At 38.6% G+C, this 17616-nt stretch overlaps 1 protein-coding gene across 3 annotated transcripts in view; it reads left to right on the top strand.

Annotated features, from left to right (window-relative positions):
• MRE11 (MRE11 homolog, double strand break repair nuclease) overlaps positions 1 to 17616 on the top strand; it is an 82454-nt gene that overhangs the window by 48472 nt on the left and 16366 nt on the right. For 2 of the 3 annotated variants that reach the window (XM_023225648.1, XM_023225647.2), the window contains exons 15-18: positions 3006 to 3225; positions 4477 to 4560; positions 13353 to 13411; positions 14689 to 14756. In XM_023225648.1, coding sequence (XP_023081416.1) covers positions 3006 to 3225; positions 4477 to 4560; positions 13353 to 13411; positions 14689 to 14756 — 431 coding nt within the window. The remainder of the gene's footprint in view (positions 1 to 3005; positions 3226 to 4476; positions 4561 to 13352; positions 13412 to 14688; positions 14757 to 17616) is intronic. The other variant, XM_023225649.2, reaches the window with a different exon arrangement.

Here is a 17616-nt window from a genome sequence, read left to right as displayed (position 1 = left end):
GTTTCTGTTTAAAGATACTGTATTTAACGTATGATTCATTAGCATCGAACTCATAGCCAGTAGCACTTTGACTTATACTTGAAGTTTATCTAATGTACATTTTTTCCTCCAAAAGTCATATTGCAGCCTTTTTGCATGTAGGAATGAACACTAAGTATGTTGTGGGGAGGTCATTTTAAACACCACGTTACCAAAGCAAAAGTACGAAAATGCAAAAAATGCAATAATGTGCCACATACAACATTTTGGTCAATGTCAGACTGCATATCCAGTGGTGGTCCCATGAGATTATAATACCATATTTTTACTATATCTTTTCTTTTAAGATATGCTTAGATATACAAATACGTAGCTATGGTGTTACAATTGCCTGCAGTATTCAGTACAGTAACATGTTGTACAGGTTTGTAGCCAAGGAGCAATAGGCTATCTCCTATAGTCTAGGTTTGTAGTAGACTATACCATTTAGCTTTGTGTAAGTACACACTATGATGTTTTCACGATAATGAAATCACCTGATGACACATTTCTCATGAGGCATCCGTCATTAAGCAATGCATGACTGACTGTCACAGAAAGAACCCTTATTTAAAGTGCACAAGTGGAAACAAGAAGGCAGAGTGGCTCATTGTTCAGCCTCAGCTGGGAATGTGTGTGTCAAGCAATTCAAAATATTTACTGCTCTGTGCATCTCCACAAATGATGCCAAAAGTATCGTGAGTATTGATTTTAAGGTTACAGATAAATTTTGGCAAGTAAGTGAGTTTGCAAATACAGAATTAATGAATAATGAGGATTAACTGTATTTTATGTGGGACAGGAAAGATGAATTGAAATCACTGTTGTTTCTTATATGTTTTGTTGTATTTCCTAAAGTGTTTTCTTTTTGCCTTGTAATGCCATGTTGAACCCTGCATGTAGTGAGTTAGCTGTGATTTCACCTCAACTGAGATCATCTCATCATGAAGTTGCCACTTCACTCCCACTTTACGCTGCCTGCCTTGTTCACATCTCCTCATTTAGCCCTGGGTCTCCTTACTTCATGGTATCACAGAGCTTAGAAATGTTCTGGTCAACTATTCTTAGACCCGTAACTGCCATTCCAAGCATGAGGGACTGCTGTCATGTCCTCTTGGGATTTATACTTCAATTTTGGAGAGCTCTACAATACCTGAAACTCTTCTCACCTTTCTCCCTTAGCCAGGTCAAATATTTGGCATATTCATTAACTCTTCTTTATAGAAGAGTTTGTGTGTTTGGGTGTTGGAACTATTTTCTCATTTTATGGAAATTGTATTTTGTTTTTGTTCTCTTATTACCTTTTGATTGGTTTAAGGGAAGATCAAGGCAAATTTGCTTTTATTTATATTTTATTTTATTTTTTGGAGACAGTCTCGCTCTGTTGCGAGGCTGGAGTGCAGTGGCACCATCTCGGCTCACTGCAACCTCTGCCTCCCGGGTTCAGGCAATTCTCCTGCCTCAGCCTCCCAAGTAGCTGGGTCTATAGGGCACGCGCCACCATGCCCAACTAATTTTTGTAATTTTAGTAGAGACGGGGTTTCACCATGTTGGTCAGGATGGTCTCAATCCCTTGAATTCATGATCCGCCCACCTCGGCCTCCCAAAGTGCTGGGATTACAGGCTTAAGCCACCACGGCCCCCTATTCTATCTTAAATCTCTATTCATTTTAGAGTTAGAATATTTGGTTAAATCTCAAACTTATCTTTTCTAAATGGATTCTTATCAAATTAAGAATGCGTGGCATGTTCTTGGTCCTAAGGTATTTATTCCTTCTTAGGCTTTCAATTGATATATTCTCCTTAATTCTTCCGTTTCTTTTTTTTTTTAGACAAGGTCTCACTCTGTCACCTAGGCTGAAGTGCAGTGGTGCAATCTCAGCTCACTGCAACAACTCCCCTCCCTGCTGCTTCCCCCAGGCTTGTGCAATCCTCCCACCTCAGCCTCTCAAGTAGCTAGGACTACAGGCACATGCCGTCACACCTGGCTAATTTTTTTGTTTGTTTGTTTGTTTTTGTATTTTTTGTAGAGACAGGGTCTCGCCATGTTGCCCAGTCTGGTCCCTAACTCCCGATCTCAAGCAATCCACCCACCTAGGCCTCCCAAAGTGCTGGGATTACAAGGTGTGAGCCACCGCACCCAACCTTTAATTCTCTTTACCATATATTTGTGAGAGATTGTTGCTTATGTTTTTTCTGATTATAAAACTAATTTTTTAGAAAAAGCGTAATATAGAAAATATGTAATATTCAAGAACAAAAAACAAAAGCACCCTAAAATTTTACTGCCCAGCGATAACAGCTATTTTTTGTAAGTTTTTTTCTTATTATTTCCTAGGAGCCGATTCTAAAAAGTAGCTCAAATGATGACAGTCTGTTACTGTCAAATATGGTATTGAATTAGGGATGATTGCCAGTATTCCTTCTAGTTCTGAAAATTTTTATTCTGTGAAATTTTGTTTTTCTTGGTAAATCTTTTCAAAGGGTCTCATGGATAGTATGGTAGATTGATCTGACAGGATAATAAGTATTAAATTTGATTGGTGGGGATGTTCTCCTTTACACATATATAAGTATTTTTTATTTTTATTTTTATTTTTGTGACAGGGTCTCTCTTTGTCACCCAAGCTGGAGGGCAGTGGTGTGATCATAGCTCACTGCAGCCTGTATCTCCTAGGCTCAGGTGATCCTCTTGCCTCAGCCTCCTGTGTAGCTGGGACTACAGGTGTGCACCACCATGCCTGACTAATTTTTTTTTTTTAGAGACGGGGTTTTGCCATGTTGCCTAGGCTTGTCTCGAACTCTTGGGTGCAAGCGATCCTCCCGCCTCGGCCTCCCAAAGTGCTGAGATTACAGGCGTGAGCCACTGTCAGCCTCCTTTATGTTTTTATAGTATGATTACTTCATGTCAATGCCTAAATTAATGATTTTTAGGATGATACATTATCTCCTTGTGTGTGCTTTCTCCTTCTTCTCCAAACCCTTAGGCGATGACCAGGGCCAGAGCGCTCAGATCTCAGTCAGAGGAGTCTGCTTCTGCCTTTAGTGCTGATGACCTTATGAGTATAGATTTAGCAGAACAGATGGCTAATGACTCTGATGATAGCATCTCAGCAGCAACCAACAAAGGAAGAGGCCGAGGAAGAGGTCGAAGAGGCGGAAGAGGGCAGAATTCAGCATCAAGAGGAGGGTCTCAAAGAGGAAGAGGTAAGCACTGAGTTCAGTCCTGTGCACATTCACACTTGGCAGTTGAGTGGAAAATACAGAATTAGATCTCGTCAGAGTTGAATTATAAGTTTTTGTTTCTAAAACATGGTTCTTTAAAAAATCTATTTTTATAATACATAAAGACAGTCTTTCAGGCAGTTCTGACACATGTCTTTTACTTAAATAAATTTTGAATGGCCGCATGCACTTAGGGTTTTAATTGTTCTTAGCACATACCTTATAAAAGCTTCACTGTGTTTGTCACATAGTACCTTTTGGGTACATTTAATGTCATATGTATTCTCACATGTACAGGGAGAGAAATCCTCATCTTTTAATGATGATTATTTTCACTGTTCTCATATTTACAAAATTTTTCCTTAAAAATTTTTATTTTATTTTTTATTTTTATTTTTATTTTTTTTTTTTTGAGGCGGAGTCTCGCTCTGTCGCCCGGACTGGAGTGCAATGGCCGGATCTCAGCTCACTGCAAGCTCCGCCTCCCGGGTTTACGCCATTCTCCTGCCTCAGCCTCCCGAGTAGCTGGGACTACAGGCGCCCGCCACCTCGCCCGGCTAGTTTTTGTATTTTTAGTAGAGACGGGGGTTTCACTGTGTTAGCCAGGATGGTCTCGATCTCCTGACCTTGTGATCCGCCCGTCTCGGCCTCCCAAAGTGCTGGGATTACAGGCTTGAGCCACTGCGCCCGGCCTATTTTTGTTTTTTAATTTTTTTTGAGATGGAGTCTTGTCTTTGCTCTGTTGCCCAGGCTGGAGTGTAGTGGTGCGATTTCAGCTCACTGCAACTTCTGCCTCCCAGGTTCAAGCAATTCTCTTGGCTCAGCCTCCCAGGTAGCTGGGATTACAGGGACCCATCGTCACGCCCGGTTAATTTTTGTATTTTTAGTAGAGATGGGGTTTCACCATGCTGGCCAGGCTAGTCTTGAACTCTTGACCTCAAGTGATCCTCCCGCCTCTGCCTCTCAAAGTGCTAGGATTACAGGCGTGAGCTACCACGTCTGGCCTATTTCCTTACATTTTAATTGGATAAATTAAATTGAATAAACTAAAGTGTGGCCTAAAAGAATAGTCTCTGAAAATTGGTCAGACTCTAGATGTTTGTTCTTATATATATGTCTAGCTTTTTACAGACAAACTATTTGACATAGGTTTATTTAGCTTTCATTTTTTGGTGTTGTATGAAATAAACCTTAGCTGCTGATAGGCTTGTACATTGTTCATTTTTCTAACAGCAGACACTGGTCTGGAGACTTCTACGCGTAGCAGGAACTCAAAGACTGCTGTGTCAGCATCTAGAAATATGTCTATTATAGATGGTGAGTATAGACTGCAAGTGATATTTATAAATTCCAACATTAGGAAGACCAAGGTAATCACCATTAGTAGCCCTTGTTTGTGTTGCCATCATTGGAAAGTTAAAAGGGCAATTAGGATCACAGGATAAATGATTTTTTAAAAGATGTTTGCTATGCATTAGAGTTACTGAAGAGGGTAAGCTTTTAAAATTATGTTTTATAGGCCAGGCACGGTGGCTCACACCTGTAATCCCTACACTTTGGAAGGCCGAGGCAGGCAGATGACAAGGTCAGGAGATCGAGACCAGCCGTGCCAACATGGTGAAACCCTGTCTACTGAAAATACAAAAATCAGCTGGGTATGGTGGTGCATGCCTGTAGTCCCAGCTACTCAGGCGGCCGAGGCAGGAGAATCGCTTGAACCTAGGAGGTGGAGGTTGCAGTGAGCCAAGATTGTGCCACTGCGCTCCAGCCTGGTGACAAAGTGAGACTCCGTCTCAAAAAAAAAAAAAAAGACAAAACAAAACAACAAAAAAATTAGGTTTTATAATTTCTTACTTTCAGACAAATGTTGTTTCTGTTTGGCAGAGAGATCCTGGAAAGAGGAAAGTGAAGTAGTTGGTCACTATATGGACAGTGGTCAAAAGAGAGAGGAACTGTATCTACTATTTCCTTGCTTCCCCCATGCTGCCCTGTCAGTCTCTGCTTTCCATGTAGAGAAGTCATGTGACCTATATTTAAGAGAAATTATGGCTAGGACCTTGGAATTAATTTCTGTATATCCTATGATCTAAAAATCCTCAAGGGGATCTGTTTAACTGTTTTTAATATTGTAGATTATGAAATCAGCCTAAAATGTTAGTCATATTTACAAAAAGTATGCGTTAAGATAGGTGGTGATACTTTTTTCTACCTAGCATTTAGAATATATTCGTATGTATATTATTTATATTAGTTATTTGAGGTTGTTTCACTTTTATAATGTTTATAAATATTAATTTATTAAATATTATAATTATAATCTTATAGCTAGGATTAATTGTTGACAAACTGGGGAGCTGAACTAATTCTCAGAAGATGAAGTTTATCAAGGGCAGTATAAACTGCATTTATGTCCAAAAAGACAGCTGCACAGATAGAGCTGTGAGAGGTATGTGAGTTTAACAGCAACCCAGGTGAAAAAGACTTAGGTCAGTAAGAGTTATGCAGGCAGACCCAACTGTCCAAATCTATTGATGTCTTAAACAGTATTTAATGAGTCTTGCAGGGGTGTCCAAGGGAGAGAATACAGTTGTGGGTTCTTAGTTTCTCTTTCTGGTTGGGCCAGTAAAGCCCTTTTCTCATCCCTCTTTTCCTCGTATCACTAGCGACAGAAACTAAAAACCATGGCTTCAGGCTGCTAAAAGCCTAAAACAAAAGAAAACACAACAAAAACAACAACAAAATGCGGTGGGTTGGACAAACTTGCACAGCAAGGAAGTTCTCCGTATGTACTAAATTGGACATAATTTGCCAAGAATACTGTACTCCTCTTTGGAATTATATTTCAAAGAGACTGTCAACTATATATGATCATTCAGAAGAGATACCAAATAATATAAAAAATGATTGGCCAGGCGCAGTGGCTCATGCCTGTAATCCTACCATTTTGGGAGGCTGAGTCGGGCAGATTGCCTGAGCTCAGGAGTTCGAAACCAGCCTGGGCAACAAGGTAAAACCCTGTCCCCTACTAAAAATATAAAAAATTATCCGGGCATGGCAGCATGTACCTGTAGTCCCAGCTACTTGGGAAGCTGAGGCAGGAGAATACTTGAACCAGGGAGGCGAAGGTTGCAGTGAACCGAGATCATGCCACTGCACTGGGTGACAGAGCATCTCCAAAAAAAAAAAAAAAAGGTTGAAGGAACTTAGGATATCTAACCTGGGAAAGATTCAGATCTTTGTGTAGATAATGTTCTATCATATAAAATGTGGAATGAATAGATTTGATTTTAGTCCCAAAGGCAATGCTTTTTAATCGATACTGGCTTATGGATTCTCTAAAAATCTGATGAAAGCTATGTCTTGTCTCCTTAAATAAGTACTCACATGCAGTTGCACCAAATTTCAAAGGGTTCAGCCACTCCTATGAAGCGCATTCATGTTCTCCAGCTTAAGAACTTCTGGCCCAATGGGGATGGATGAGTATAGCTAGACACATACTGATTTAAGTTTCTCATAGAATGGACCTAGAAGATTTAAGAACAACTGTGTTCCCCTGTTTTATGTGTGCGGGAACTAAGCCAAGCAGTTTTGCCCTGAGTTGATAAAACCACTAGTAGTAGCAATAATAGCTAATATTTATGAAACTGCATGCCTCTTAACAGGTCTATGGAGCAGGTACTTACTATATTATTTATGTTTTACAGAAAAGGAAACTGAGGCTTTACAAAGATAGGTAGCTTACCCTAGATCTCATAACTTGTCAGTACCAGATCTGAGAATGATCTCACATTCTCTGGACTCCACAACCAGTAGCTGACCACTGTACTAATTTCCAGAACAAGATAAGATTAGAAACCTAGCTACTGGTTCTCCATAGAGGAATTTTTGCATTATACATGATAACCTATGTAATTAATATAAAGATGGACTAATTTGCCTTGGAAGTATCACTCCATTAAAGAAATTTTCAACATTTATCAAATGACAGCTGACGTTGAAGAAAAGATATAAAACCAGGTTGATTAAATGACTCAAACCTTACAAAAAAATTCCATTGCTATATTTTTACCCAGTATTATTTAGTACTTCAGAAGAGCCAGCTAAGATCCTTAGCTTTTTGCTTCACAAGCATGTTGCCTTTATTGCCATTTAGGAAATGGTGTCTAGAAAGATGCTGTTCCATTCTTGGTAGGTTTAATATAAAAGCAGAGAGGAAAAAAGAAAGAAAGAAAAGGCAGCCTGGAAAATTGTAAAGGATTCATGCTGAGTTCAACCTTGCATTCAACAAATGATAGCTTTGTGACTTGAGACAAGTCGGTCACTCTCCTAGTTTGTTTAGATATGATTGGGAATAATAATCTCTATTGTGTTGGGTTATTCTGAAGATTGAATGATCAAAAAGCGTGGCATGTAGTAGGCATTTATCAAGTGTTATTAATATTAAAAATGAGAAAACAGGAACATAGAAAAAGAGTGAACAAAATAATGAACACTTCCATGTTAAACCAGCAAAATTGGTTAGCATGCAATTGACAGTCATAGATGTGGATTATCCACCTTTACCTTAGCCCAAATTGCCTTTTTTTGTCCTGTCTTGTTTTTGTTTTTTCTGCCCTGTGGAATCCAGCGTCCTGGCTTGTTTTATGTGACACTTTCCTTGACTCCAGTGGGTAGAATTCATCACTTAAAGTGAGTCTTTGAGTTTCCATTGTAATTAAGAAATCAGTTATTAGTTAAGCTTGTTGGTTTTTGTTTTTTTTAAAAAAATCTGTTTTTCCCTCAGCTTGCTGTTTTTGGTGTTCTGCAGTATCACTGTGATCAATCTAAAGACAGTATTCTTGTTTATCCTGCTTAGGATTTACTGGGCTTCATGAATCTCTGAACTGGTATCTTCCATCACTTCTAGAAAATCTTTAGCTATTATTCCTTCAGGTATTACCTCTATGCTATTCTTATTCTCCTTCCTTCTGAGTCTTCAGTTAAATATAAGACCTTTTTATTCTGTCCTGACATGACTCTTGTATTTTCTGTTTTTTCTTTCTGTGCTACGTTCTGAGTAATTATTTCTGATCACTTTTTTTTTTTTTTTTTTTTTATCACCTTGGCTCACTGCATCCTCTGCCTCCTGGGTTCAAACAATTTTCCTGCCTTACCCTGCTGAGTTGCTGGAATTACAGATGTGCACCCAGCCTATTTGGTTCTTTTAAAATATGCTCTGTCACCGCCGGGTACATGGCTCACGCCTGTAATCCCAGCACTTTGGGAACCCAAGGCAGGCGGATCACAAGGTCAGAAGATCAAGACCATCCTGTCTAACACAGTGAAACCTCGTCTCTACTAAAAATACCAAAAAAAAATTAGCTGGGTGTGGTGGTGAGTGCCTGTAGTCCCACCTACTCGGGAGGCTGAGGCAGGAGAATGGCGTGAACCTGGGAGGCAGATCTTGCAGTGAGCTGAGATCGCACCACTGCACTCCAGCCTGGACTAGAGAGTGAGACTCTGTCTCAAAAAAAAAGAAAAAAAAAAAATCTAAAAGTTCTATACATCATTGTCAGCTGGCCTCATGTCATGTTAGCTTTAATTAAAATATGCTTTGTCACTTTTAATACTTTTTAGAAGTTTTCTGAAGATATTTTAGGCCTGTTTTTCATTTTTCATGTGTACAAAGTAAGGATTGTTTTTGTTATTTTGTATCTAATAACCTAGTGTCTGAATGTCTTTGGCCTCTTTCTGTTGTCTGTTTCTGTTGGTTCTCGTTTATGGTGACTTACTTCCTTTCATGCTTTGTTATTTACTGTCCCTAGAAAATTATCAGCAGGAATAATTTGAGACCTTGGATGAAGCCATCTTCATCCAGAGAAGATTCATGTTTGTTTCTCTAGGTTTGTAGGGCACCACAGGTCTTAGACCACTTTAAGCTAAATTTGAGGGTTTCTTGGACCAATCAGGTGATACATGCTTATAACTAAAATGCAGGTTCAGTCACCTGCTGCTTGCAAAGTGCAATTAACAAAAGCAAGGTGTAGTATAAAGAGATGTTTTATTCCAAAGGTAACTTAGGGGATGAACTACAGGCTTCCTACCTTAAGGGTACTGCTTCCCCCTTTGCTGCAGAAAGTGGAGGCTTTTAAAGGGGGCCTATCAGGAATGGCATGCAGGGGAGGAAGCGAGCAAGTAGGGGTCTGCGTGCTAGTTTTATCTACCAGGCAGTTGAATTGGCATCTTCATGGGAAGAAATAGGCTATAAAGGTGGCTGAAAACTCTAGGTTGGAGAGAGTTTCATAGCAGGACTTTGGGTTGTAAATTGACTGGTATCTGTAGAGGCAGTCCCCTGGTGGGTGACAGTTTGACTCTGGGGCTTCCAAGCACATAGTTAGATGAACTCCCCCTTTAGGGAGTGTCTGATGAAGAGGAAGTAATAGACTATAATTGCATTTCTAAAGAACTAAGTAGAAAGTGGGGGAAAGGAGAAAAGAGAAAAGAAGAGAGAGAAAAAAATAATTGAACTATCTCTTAGAAAAATGGGGTATTCAGTTACATGCTTATGAAATTCTGTTTACCTCTGCTTCTCTCTTTAACCATTGGGACCCCACCTGAGGAAGAGAAATGCATCAGGGTTTTCACTCTGGGCAGCCTGTGGGCTATGGTAGCCCCCTCTCTTTTTCTTCAGGATTCTCAAAACCTGTGTTAACATTTTCCAAATTGAAAAGGGAACTCATGGAAAGGACTCTACTTACCTCTCTGAGTTCTAGCTTTTCTTCAGTTTTGGCCTGGTAATTCCTTGCTATGTGATCAGCTCTTCAATGCCATTGAGAATTTTTTGAGAGTTTTTTTTTTTTTTTTTTTTTTTTAATGTTTGAGGTACTAATTTGGATTGTTGTCAGCAGAAGTGAGTTTGAAGACAATGAGAGACCATGTTGTCTGAATAACCTAGCCTGCAATGACTGTTACCCATTGACAACATAGAATAAAGCTTCTATTTGTGTAGAGAGGCTGGAGTACCAGTTATGATGCCCTAAAAGTTTTACAGATTGCCTTGACTAATTTTTTTAAGGAAACAGTATTCATCCATGAAAAGAGGCTATGTAAATAAACTAAATACGAAACGTCAGATTTCCTGAATTATGTTGTAGGCAAAAATCTTATTATGGTACCTTTTGCAGAAGAGCATGATGGTTAAGAATGCAGGCTCTGAAGTCAGGCCCCTTGGGTCAGCCATAGCCAGCTCCTTACTGCTGGCTCAGCACCCTTGCACTGTAAGTGCTGTGACAAAGGGGTCTACATCGTTCCTGCTCATCACTGTATCCACTGTGCTTGGCACATAACATAGTAGATGCTTGTTAAATACTTGACAATGACTGAGTAAAAACTACTTAGAGATTGTGTAGCATAAGGGTTAAGACCATGGTTCTAAAGTCAGGAAGATCTTAATTTGGATCCTGACTTCTCAGTTTTACTAGTTGTATGTCCTCCAGCAAATACGTTAAGTTTTTCATCTTTAGGAGTGAGTGTTCTCATCTGTAGGATGGGACAATGATTGCGTCTACCTCATTGCGTTATTTTGAGGATTAATGAGAACATGTATGTGAAGTACCAGGCAGTGTCTATGCATATTAAGCCCTCAGTAAGTGCAAACTGGTGTTATTCTACAAGCATCAGATCCCTTAGCTATAAAATTGACAATGTTGTACTGACTTCAGAGTAATTATATTAAATGAGCTTAAGTGTTTACAGTACTGATCACAGCACCTGGTAAAAATGTGATAGATGATAGCTGCTATTAGTATTAGTGGTAGTGTTTTGCAATAAGGTTATAAAGATGAATATTATGTGAATCATTGGTCTAAATTTGTCTTTTATCTAATTGATTTGATGTAATGGTTTTGCTAACTTAACTGATTACCTCCAGTACTAGGCCTTTTTTTGAAAAATGAACTGATTTTTTAAGTATAAATTTGTAAAACATTTTTTATCAGGTTGGATTTGGTGTTTTTTTTTTTTTTTTTTTTTTTTTTTTTTTTTTTTTTTAAGCCTCTGACAGAATACCTGTGGAGTAGTAACTATACTTGTCATCACTTTGGAACAGAAGCAACAAATTCAGACTGTAACTTCTAGATCCCTGTTTTAAATGGAGGAGTGAAGAGATAAATAAAGGTCAAATTCTCTTATAACAAGGTCCATGGAGTATGGAAATTTATGTGCTGCAATTTTATTGGAAAAGATAGAAATTACACTTACAGCCAAGGAGTTGTAAATAAGGGGTGACAGCCCAGATTTTTCCATTGAATTTAGTCAGCAGAGGATAGTGACTAAGTGAATAAAAGTACCTCTGAAGCCACTGCCTTTACATTTCATTTATACCACTGTGGGTACCACTGCTGCTACTATGTTTGCTACCACAAATAGCTATGTGTATTTGAATGCTTTCTATCTGCTAGACACTTCTTACCCTCTCAGCAGTTTTCTGCATGAAGTATTAACATTGTTTTACAGGTGAGGAAATTGAGTCTTAAAGAAGCCAAGGAGATTGGCCATAGTCGAGCTAGTAAGTCAAAATGAGTCTAACTCCAAAACCAGAGCTTTTAACCACCACACTGTATTGTCTTCCTAACAGAACATAGTGCTTAGTTTTCTGATAAAATTATTTCACAAACATTCACTCATCTTTTGCCTTCCACTGGGATAAAAAGAAACGTATCTTGTTTTCTAGGATCTCAGAGTTAGAGGAGTCACTGAATAAATATTGAACAGAAATATTCTTTGAAATCATCATGATCTCTGGCCTTTTTATTCAGTCGCTCTGTCTAGCCTTTTGAGTAGAGTAGGATGTGAAACCAGTAACTGAGTAAAGCAGATAAGAATACTGTTTCTGCCTCTCATTTCTCCTCTTAGATATTACAAGTTTGGAGATAGAACCTAGAATAGGAAACATGTACAAACACAATAAATTTAGGTTAGATAGAAAGATTCGTTAGTTTTCTGACTAGGAGAATTTTGGACTTTGCAGGATTTTTTGAGTATTTCTTTGTTTTTCTGTGCCCTATAGTTTGTGAGTTATCTTGGGGAAGATATTTTTAATATCAGCAAACTGGTAAGGCATAGGAGAAAATAAACCTAAATTAGATGTTTGAAATTTATTATAGGTTTTTGTTTTGTTTTGTTTTGTTTTGTTTTGTTTTGTTGAGACAGAGGTTCGCTCTATTGCCCAGGCTGGAGCACAGTGGCACAATCTCGGCTAACTGCAACCTCTGCCTCCTGAGTTCAAGCGATTCTCCTGGCTCAGCCTCCCAAGTAGCTGGGATTACAGGCACTATTTTTTATAATATATATAAAAAAAAAACCACGCCTGGCTAATTTTTATATATATTTTTAGGAGAGTTGGGGTTTCACCATGTTGGCCAAGCTGGTCTTGAGCTCCTGACCTCAAGTGATCCACCCGCCTCGGCCTCCCAAAGCGCTGGGATTACAGGCATGAGCCACTGCGCCTGGCCTTTTTGTAGGTTTTGATGTCAAGGAAAAAGAAAGGGAAAGATAAAGAACTAGCTAAACTTCAAGTATCTAACCAAGTTTAAAAGGAAAAGAGGTATGGATACAAAGGAATTTTTATCATAGAATAAAGTATATGCTGTTTTCTAGAATTCTCCTCTGGAATATTTCTTAGATATTGAATATGGCTACTAAGGTAGTGGAAAATGAGAAACTACTGGAACCCGATGGCTCCTAATGTAGCAACAGGGATAAAGGTATCATCAACAACAAAGAAGGGATTAGGAGGCTTTCCTTCAATACATCTATAGTTCATTTGGTTAGGTGATTAGATTTTATCCTTCAGGTATTTTTCGATGAAATATTTTTAGTGTGTGCGTATTTATAAACACTACAGTATTCAAATAAGCTGGGAAATAATGAGACTGACAGTTGAGCATTGAGTTACGTGTACCTATAATTCTGTCTCCCTTTAGATTTTAAAAAATATCAAATAGTTTTATAATTAGGCAGCATGCAGTTTTGCAGATAGGACTCAGAAAGTCTTTAGCTAAAGAAATATACAAGTTTTTCTAAATTATTTTAAGAATAACATAATGTACATTTCATCTTTTTCATTCTAGCCTTTAAATCTACAAGACAGCAGCCTTCCCGAAATGTCACTACTAAGAATTATTCAGAGGTAAGAAAAAAAGTTTTATAGTTGTGTATTAATAATTTATGTTTTCTGCATTATGAATTGTCAACTCTCTGGTTTACAAAGTAAATAAAAGAAGAAAAATTATGGAACATTAAAGCTGGAAGGTGCTTTACCAGTTATCTCCAGGGCTTCTAGGATTTGATTTTTTTTTTCTTGGTTGCTCTCTTTGTTTAAATAATGGTTATTATAGAAATCCGTAAATGTTATGTATACAGTAATGTTTTCAAGGATAACAGTGTTGAACCAAAAGAGCTCATGCATGGAATACTAATATTAAAGGTGAGTTCAATGGATATAGAGGTTTTATCTATACCGAGTTTCCTTTTGTTACTTACCTTCCCAAAATACTAGCTGTGCTTTAACAGCTGATGGTAGGCTTAAGATGATGAAAAGGCTGGAGTCCAGTGATCCATGTGGTTTGCCCTAGGTTTAGCCTGGGCCTTCTGCTCTTCCTTTGGATTCCAAAAAGAGTCCAATATGGGCTTGACTCTCCTATTACTTCACTTTCAAAACTGTATCTTAACTCCTGAGCCAATACTCTTCCCTCTACATCAGGGTTTCTCCACAGTGGCACCGTTGACATTGAGGACCAGATAATTCTTTGTTGTGAGGGATTGTCCTGTGCATTGTAGGATATTTAACTGCATCCTTAGTCTCAGGGGCTGTTCGTTCAGTATTTGGTCTTTGGCTTCATCCTCATCTGCACTTAAGTTAGATGAACATATGGCAAATGTGTGTATCAGATGTCAAGATAACAGAAAATGTAGAGAAATAGTATTTTGGATGATGGAATCAACAGTCAGAAATATCTTTATTGGGTCTTAACACTAACAAATGGTATTTAAGAGGGACAGATTTAACAGAAAGATAGCTAGTATTACCCACGTGGTCTGATACCTCATTTAAAGCTGGAGATGGAACACTGATGGTCTCACCTCTCATAAGAAACCAAGAGGAAAGTCACAGGGTCTGCATACGAGCCTATGCAAGTCATTCACCAATGTAACTGGGTTCCCTTAGGTGCTCAGGTTCCTGGGATGGCCAGGAAAGAGGTGAGCAAAAAGTAACATTTGTGAATGAAGAGGGACATTGGAGGGAGGTCAGACTGAGTGTTAGTTTTAATGGTTATGGCTTTCTGTCTCCTTTTTTGTGGCTCATATATAACTAAGATTTAATTGTTTAATTCATTTCTTCATTTTCATGTTTATTCAGAGGGTCAGTTCTCACAAAAACCATTTGTTGCTTTGTTTTCTTGCCAGGTGATTGAGGTAGATGAATCAGATGAGGAAGAAGACATTTTTCCTACCACTTCAAAGACAGATCAAAGGTAAGTGCAGTGATTTTCTGCAAAAAGAAACATCTGAAAAAAATTTTAAATTATCCAAAATTCCATAATTACACATTTTTCTATGCCATATAACAGACTTACTTTCAACTAGTAAAGTATATAGAGGAATGAAAACAGACCAAGGACTAGTTTATAGAGTTGGCGCAGCATTAGTAAAAGGTTTTGCAGTGAAAATTGAAATAGCCTGTAATTTTTTTTCCTTTTGACTTTATAAGTGCTTTTCTTTCTTTTTATTTATTTGTTTATTTTTTGAGACAGTGCCTCACTCTGTCACCTAGACTGGAGTGCAGTAGTGCGATCTTGGCTCACTGTAACCTCCACCTCCTGGGCTCAAGCTATTCTCCCACCTCAGCCTCCTGAATAGTTGGGATTGCAGATGTGCACCACCACACCCGGCTAATTTTTTGTATTTTTGGTAGACACAGGGTTTTGCATTGTTGCCCAGGCTGGTCTGGAACTCTGGAGCTCAGGCGATCCATCCACCTCGACCTCCCAAAGTGCTTGGATTACAGACTTGAGCCACCACGCTTGGCCTCAGTGCTTTTCTTAATGGAAGACTATGTTCTTTCCAAATAACAGAAAATAATTTTGTATTTTGCTAACATTTGATTTCAGCTTTTTGTCATTGTCTTATTTTTATATTCTTAACTACACATGGTGCTGTACTAGACACCAAAAAGGGGATCACATAGAGTCACTCCATCTTCAGAGGACTTGCATGCTCTTCCTGTGTGTTTTGGGATTTTTGGCCTATTGCTGTTAAGCTTGACTTGATTCACTATTACCATTTGCTTCTATACATTAACATTTTGGTTGAATACTGCAAAACTCGATTGATGAGAATTTCTACTTAATAAAGTAATCAACTGCCTTATTTTGTACTTATTTTCTGTTTGAGCATTATATTAGGTCTGATGAGGGATGGGCATAGCAAATGCTTTAATATGGCCCCTGTCTTCAGGTAACTTCAGTTGTAGTGGAAAAGAGAAATGAACATATTTGAATTCATCAAAGAATGAATTAGTACATAATTAGGTGTAGAATTTTATATTACAGACCCATAAGTGTGAGTGCTTGTGGGCTGGTGAAAAAAGGAACAAGGAATATGGGCTAAAAGAAGCAGCTTCATGGAGGGAGTAAAACTGACCTGAGGTTTCAAAGGTAAGATTTGGTTTAGTAGGATGGAGAATGGTGGTCCCAGCTGAGAGTAAGGGCATGAGCAGGAACTCCAGAAAGAAGGGTGATGGAGGAAAAGCCTTATATTAGTGTTTCTCAAGCTTTTTTTTCATGATCTCAGCCATTTCTTGATTATCCAAGGAGAAGAATTAAGTAACTTAGATGTAATTCAATTTCTCCCTAACATTAGAAATTAAATACTTAAAGAATGAAATTTTTGGGGGTAGGGTTGAGTTTGAGAGAGCCAAAAACTATTGTAATACCTACGATTTTTCATCCCACTCTATCCGCTGGAGCCAATTTTTGTTTTTTTGTGATATTGACCCCACTGAGAATATAAGCTGTATGTGACTTAAAGGTTAATGTTAGAACAAGTGTAAGTATAGTTCCATGTTCACTTATTAGATCCTTTAAACATCATGCTAGGTTCTGGGGATAGAAAGATAAAAGAAATGTTTCTTCCTTCAGAGAATTTACACTTTAGTGGTATGCTAATTACAGGGCACTGCTAATCCACCAAGATAAATGTTTTATTCAGGTGTAATGAAATCTAAGGGATGTGCTAATATCTTCCTGGGAAAGGTCACTGAAGGTTTTACAAAGAAGATAGGTGACATCTGAGCTGGTGATCAGCCAATCAGTTAGCATGCATTAAAGGAAATGATCTGGTGTAGAGAGAAGAAACAGTGGCACAGGACACAGGCGTCTACTTTGAAGGATGGTCAGGGAAAGCCTCTGAGGAGGCTACATTTAAGCCGAAATTTTAATAAGGGAAACGTGGCCTTGTGTAAAGCAGAGGGACAAGTGCATGCAGCCTGTATTAGTCCATTTTCTTGCTGCTGATAAAGACATACCTGAGACTGGGCAGTTACAAATCAAAGAGGTTTAATGGACTCACATTTCTACATAGCTGGGGAGGCCTCACAATCATGGCAGAAGGTGAAAGACATGTCTCACATGGCAGCAGACAAAAGTAGAGAAAAAGAGCCAAGTGAAAAAGATTTCCCCTTATAAAACCATCAGATCTTGTGAGACTTATTCACAACCATGAGAATAGTATGGGGGAGCTGCCCCTGTGATTCAATTGTCTCCCACCAGGTCCCTCCCAGAATACTTAGGAATTAGGGGAGCTACACTTCAAGATGAGATTTGGGTAGGGACACAGCCAAACCATATCACAGTCTATTGAAGAAGCAGGTTTAATAATGTTGTTTAGGAGTCAGTGACTAAAGTGTAGTGGAAAAGGAGGTGATTTGAGATGAGAATAGACAAGAGAGGCAGGGTAAATCATGCTGCAGGAGCAGGTGAGCACTACAAAGGTTTTGAATGTCCTTATATATGCAGTGGGAATCCACAGAAGGATTTTAAGAGAGGAGTGGCACCTTCTGATTTACATTTACAAAGGATCACTGTGGTTGCAGAACAAGTGTAAATAAACTTAGCTGAAAGGAGGGTGCTGCAGGGAGTCTGAGCTAAGAGAGATGATGGAGGCTTGCACAGGCTGGTGGTAGGTGAAATGGAGAAAACAGATGGTTTCAGGATATATTTTGAAGACAGACATGACAAAACTTGAGTATGGATTAAATACTTGGAATGAGGGAAAATAAGGAATCAAGATTGATTTTCTGGTTTCTTGCTTGAGCATTTACATTGTGCCATATAT

Source organism: Piliocolobus tephrosceles, chromosome 13 (genome assembly GCF_002776525.5).
Source record: "Piliocolobus tephrosceles isolate RC106 chromosome 13, ASM277652v3, whole genome shotgun sequence".
NCBI classification, from domain to species: Eukaryota; Metazoa; Chordata; class Mammalia; order Primates; family Cercopithecidae; genus Piliocolobus; species Piliocolobus tephrosceles.
This window is presented reverse-complemented; position numbering and strand designations above follow the sequence as displayed.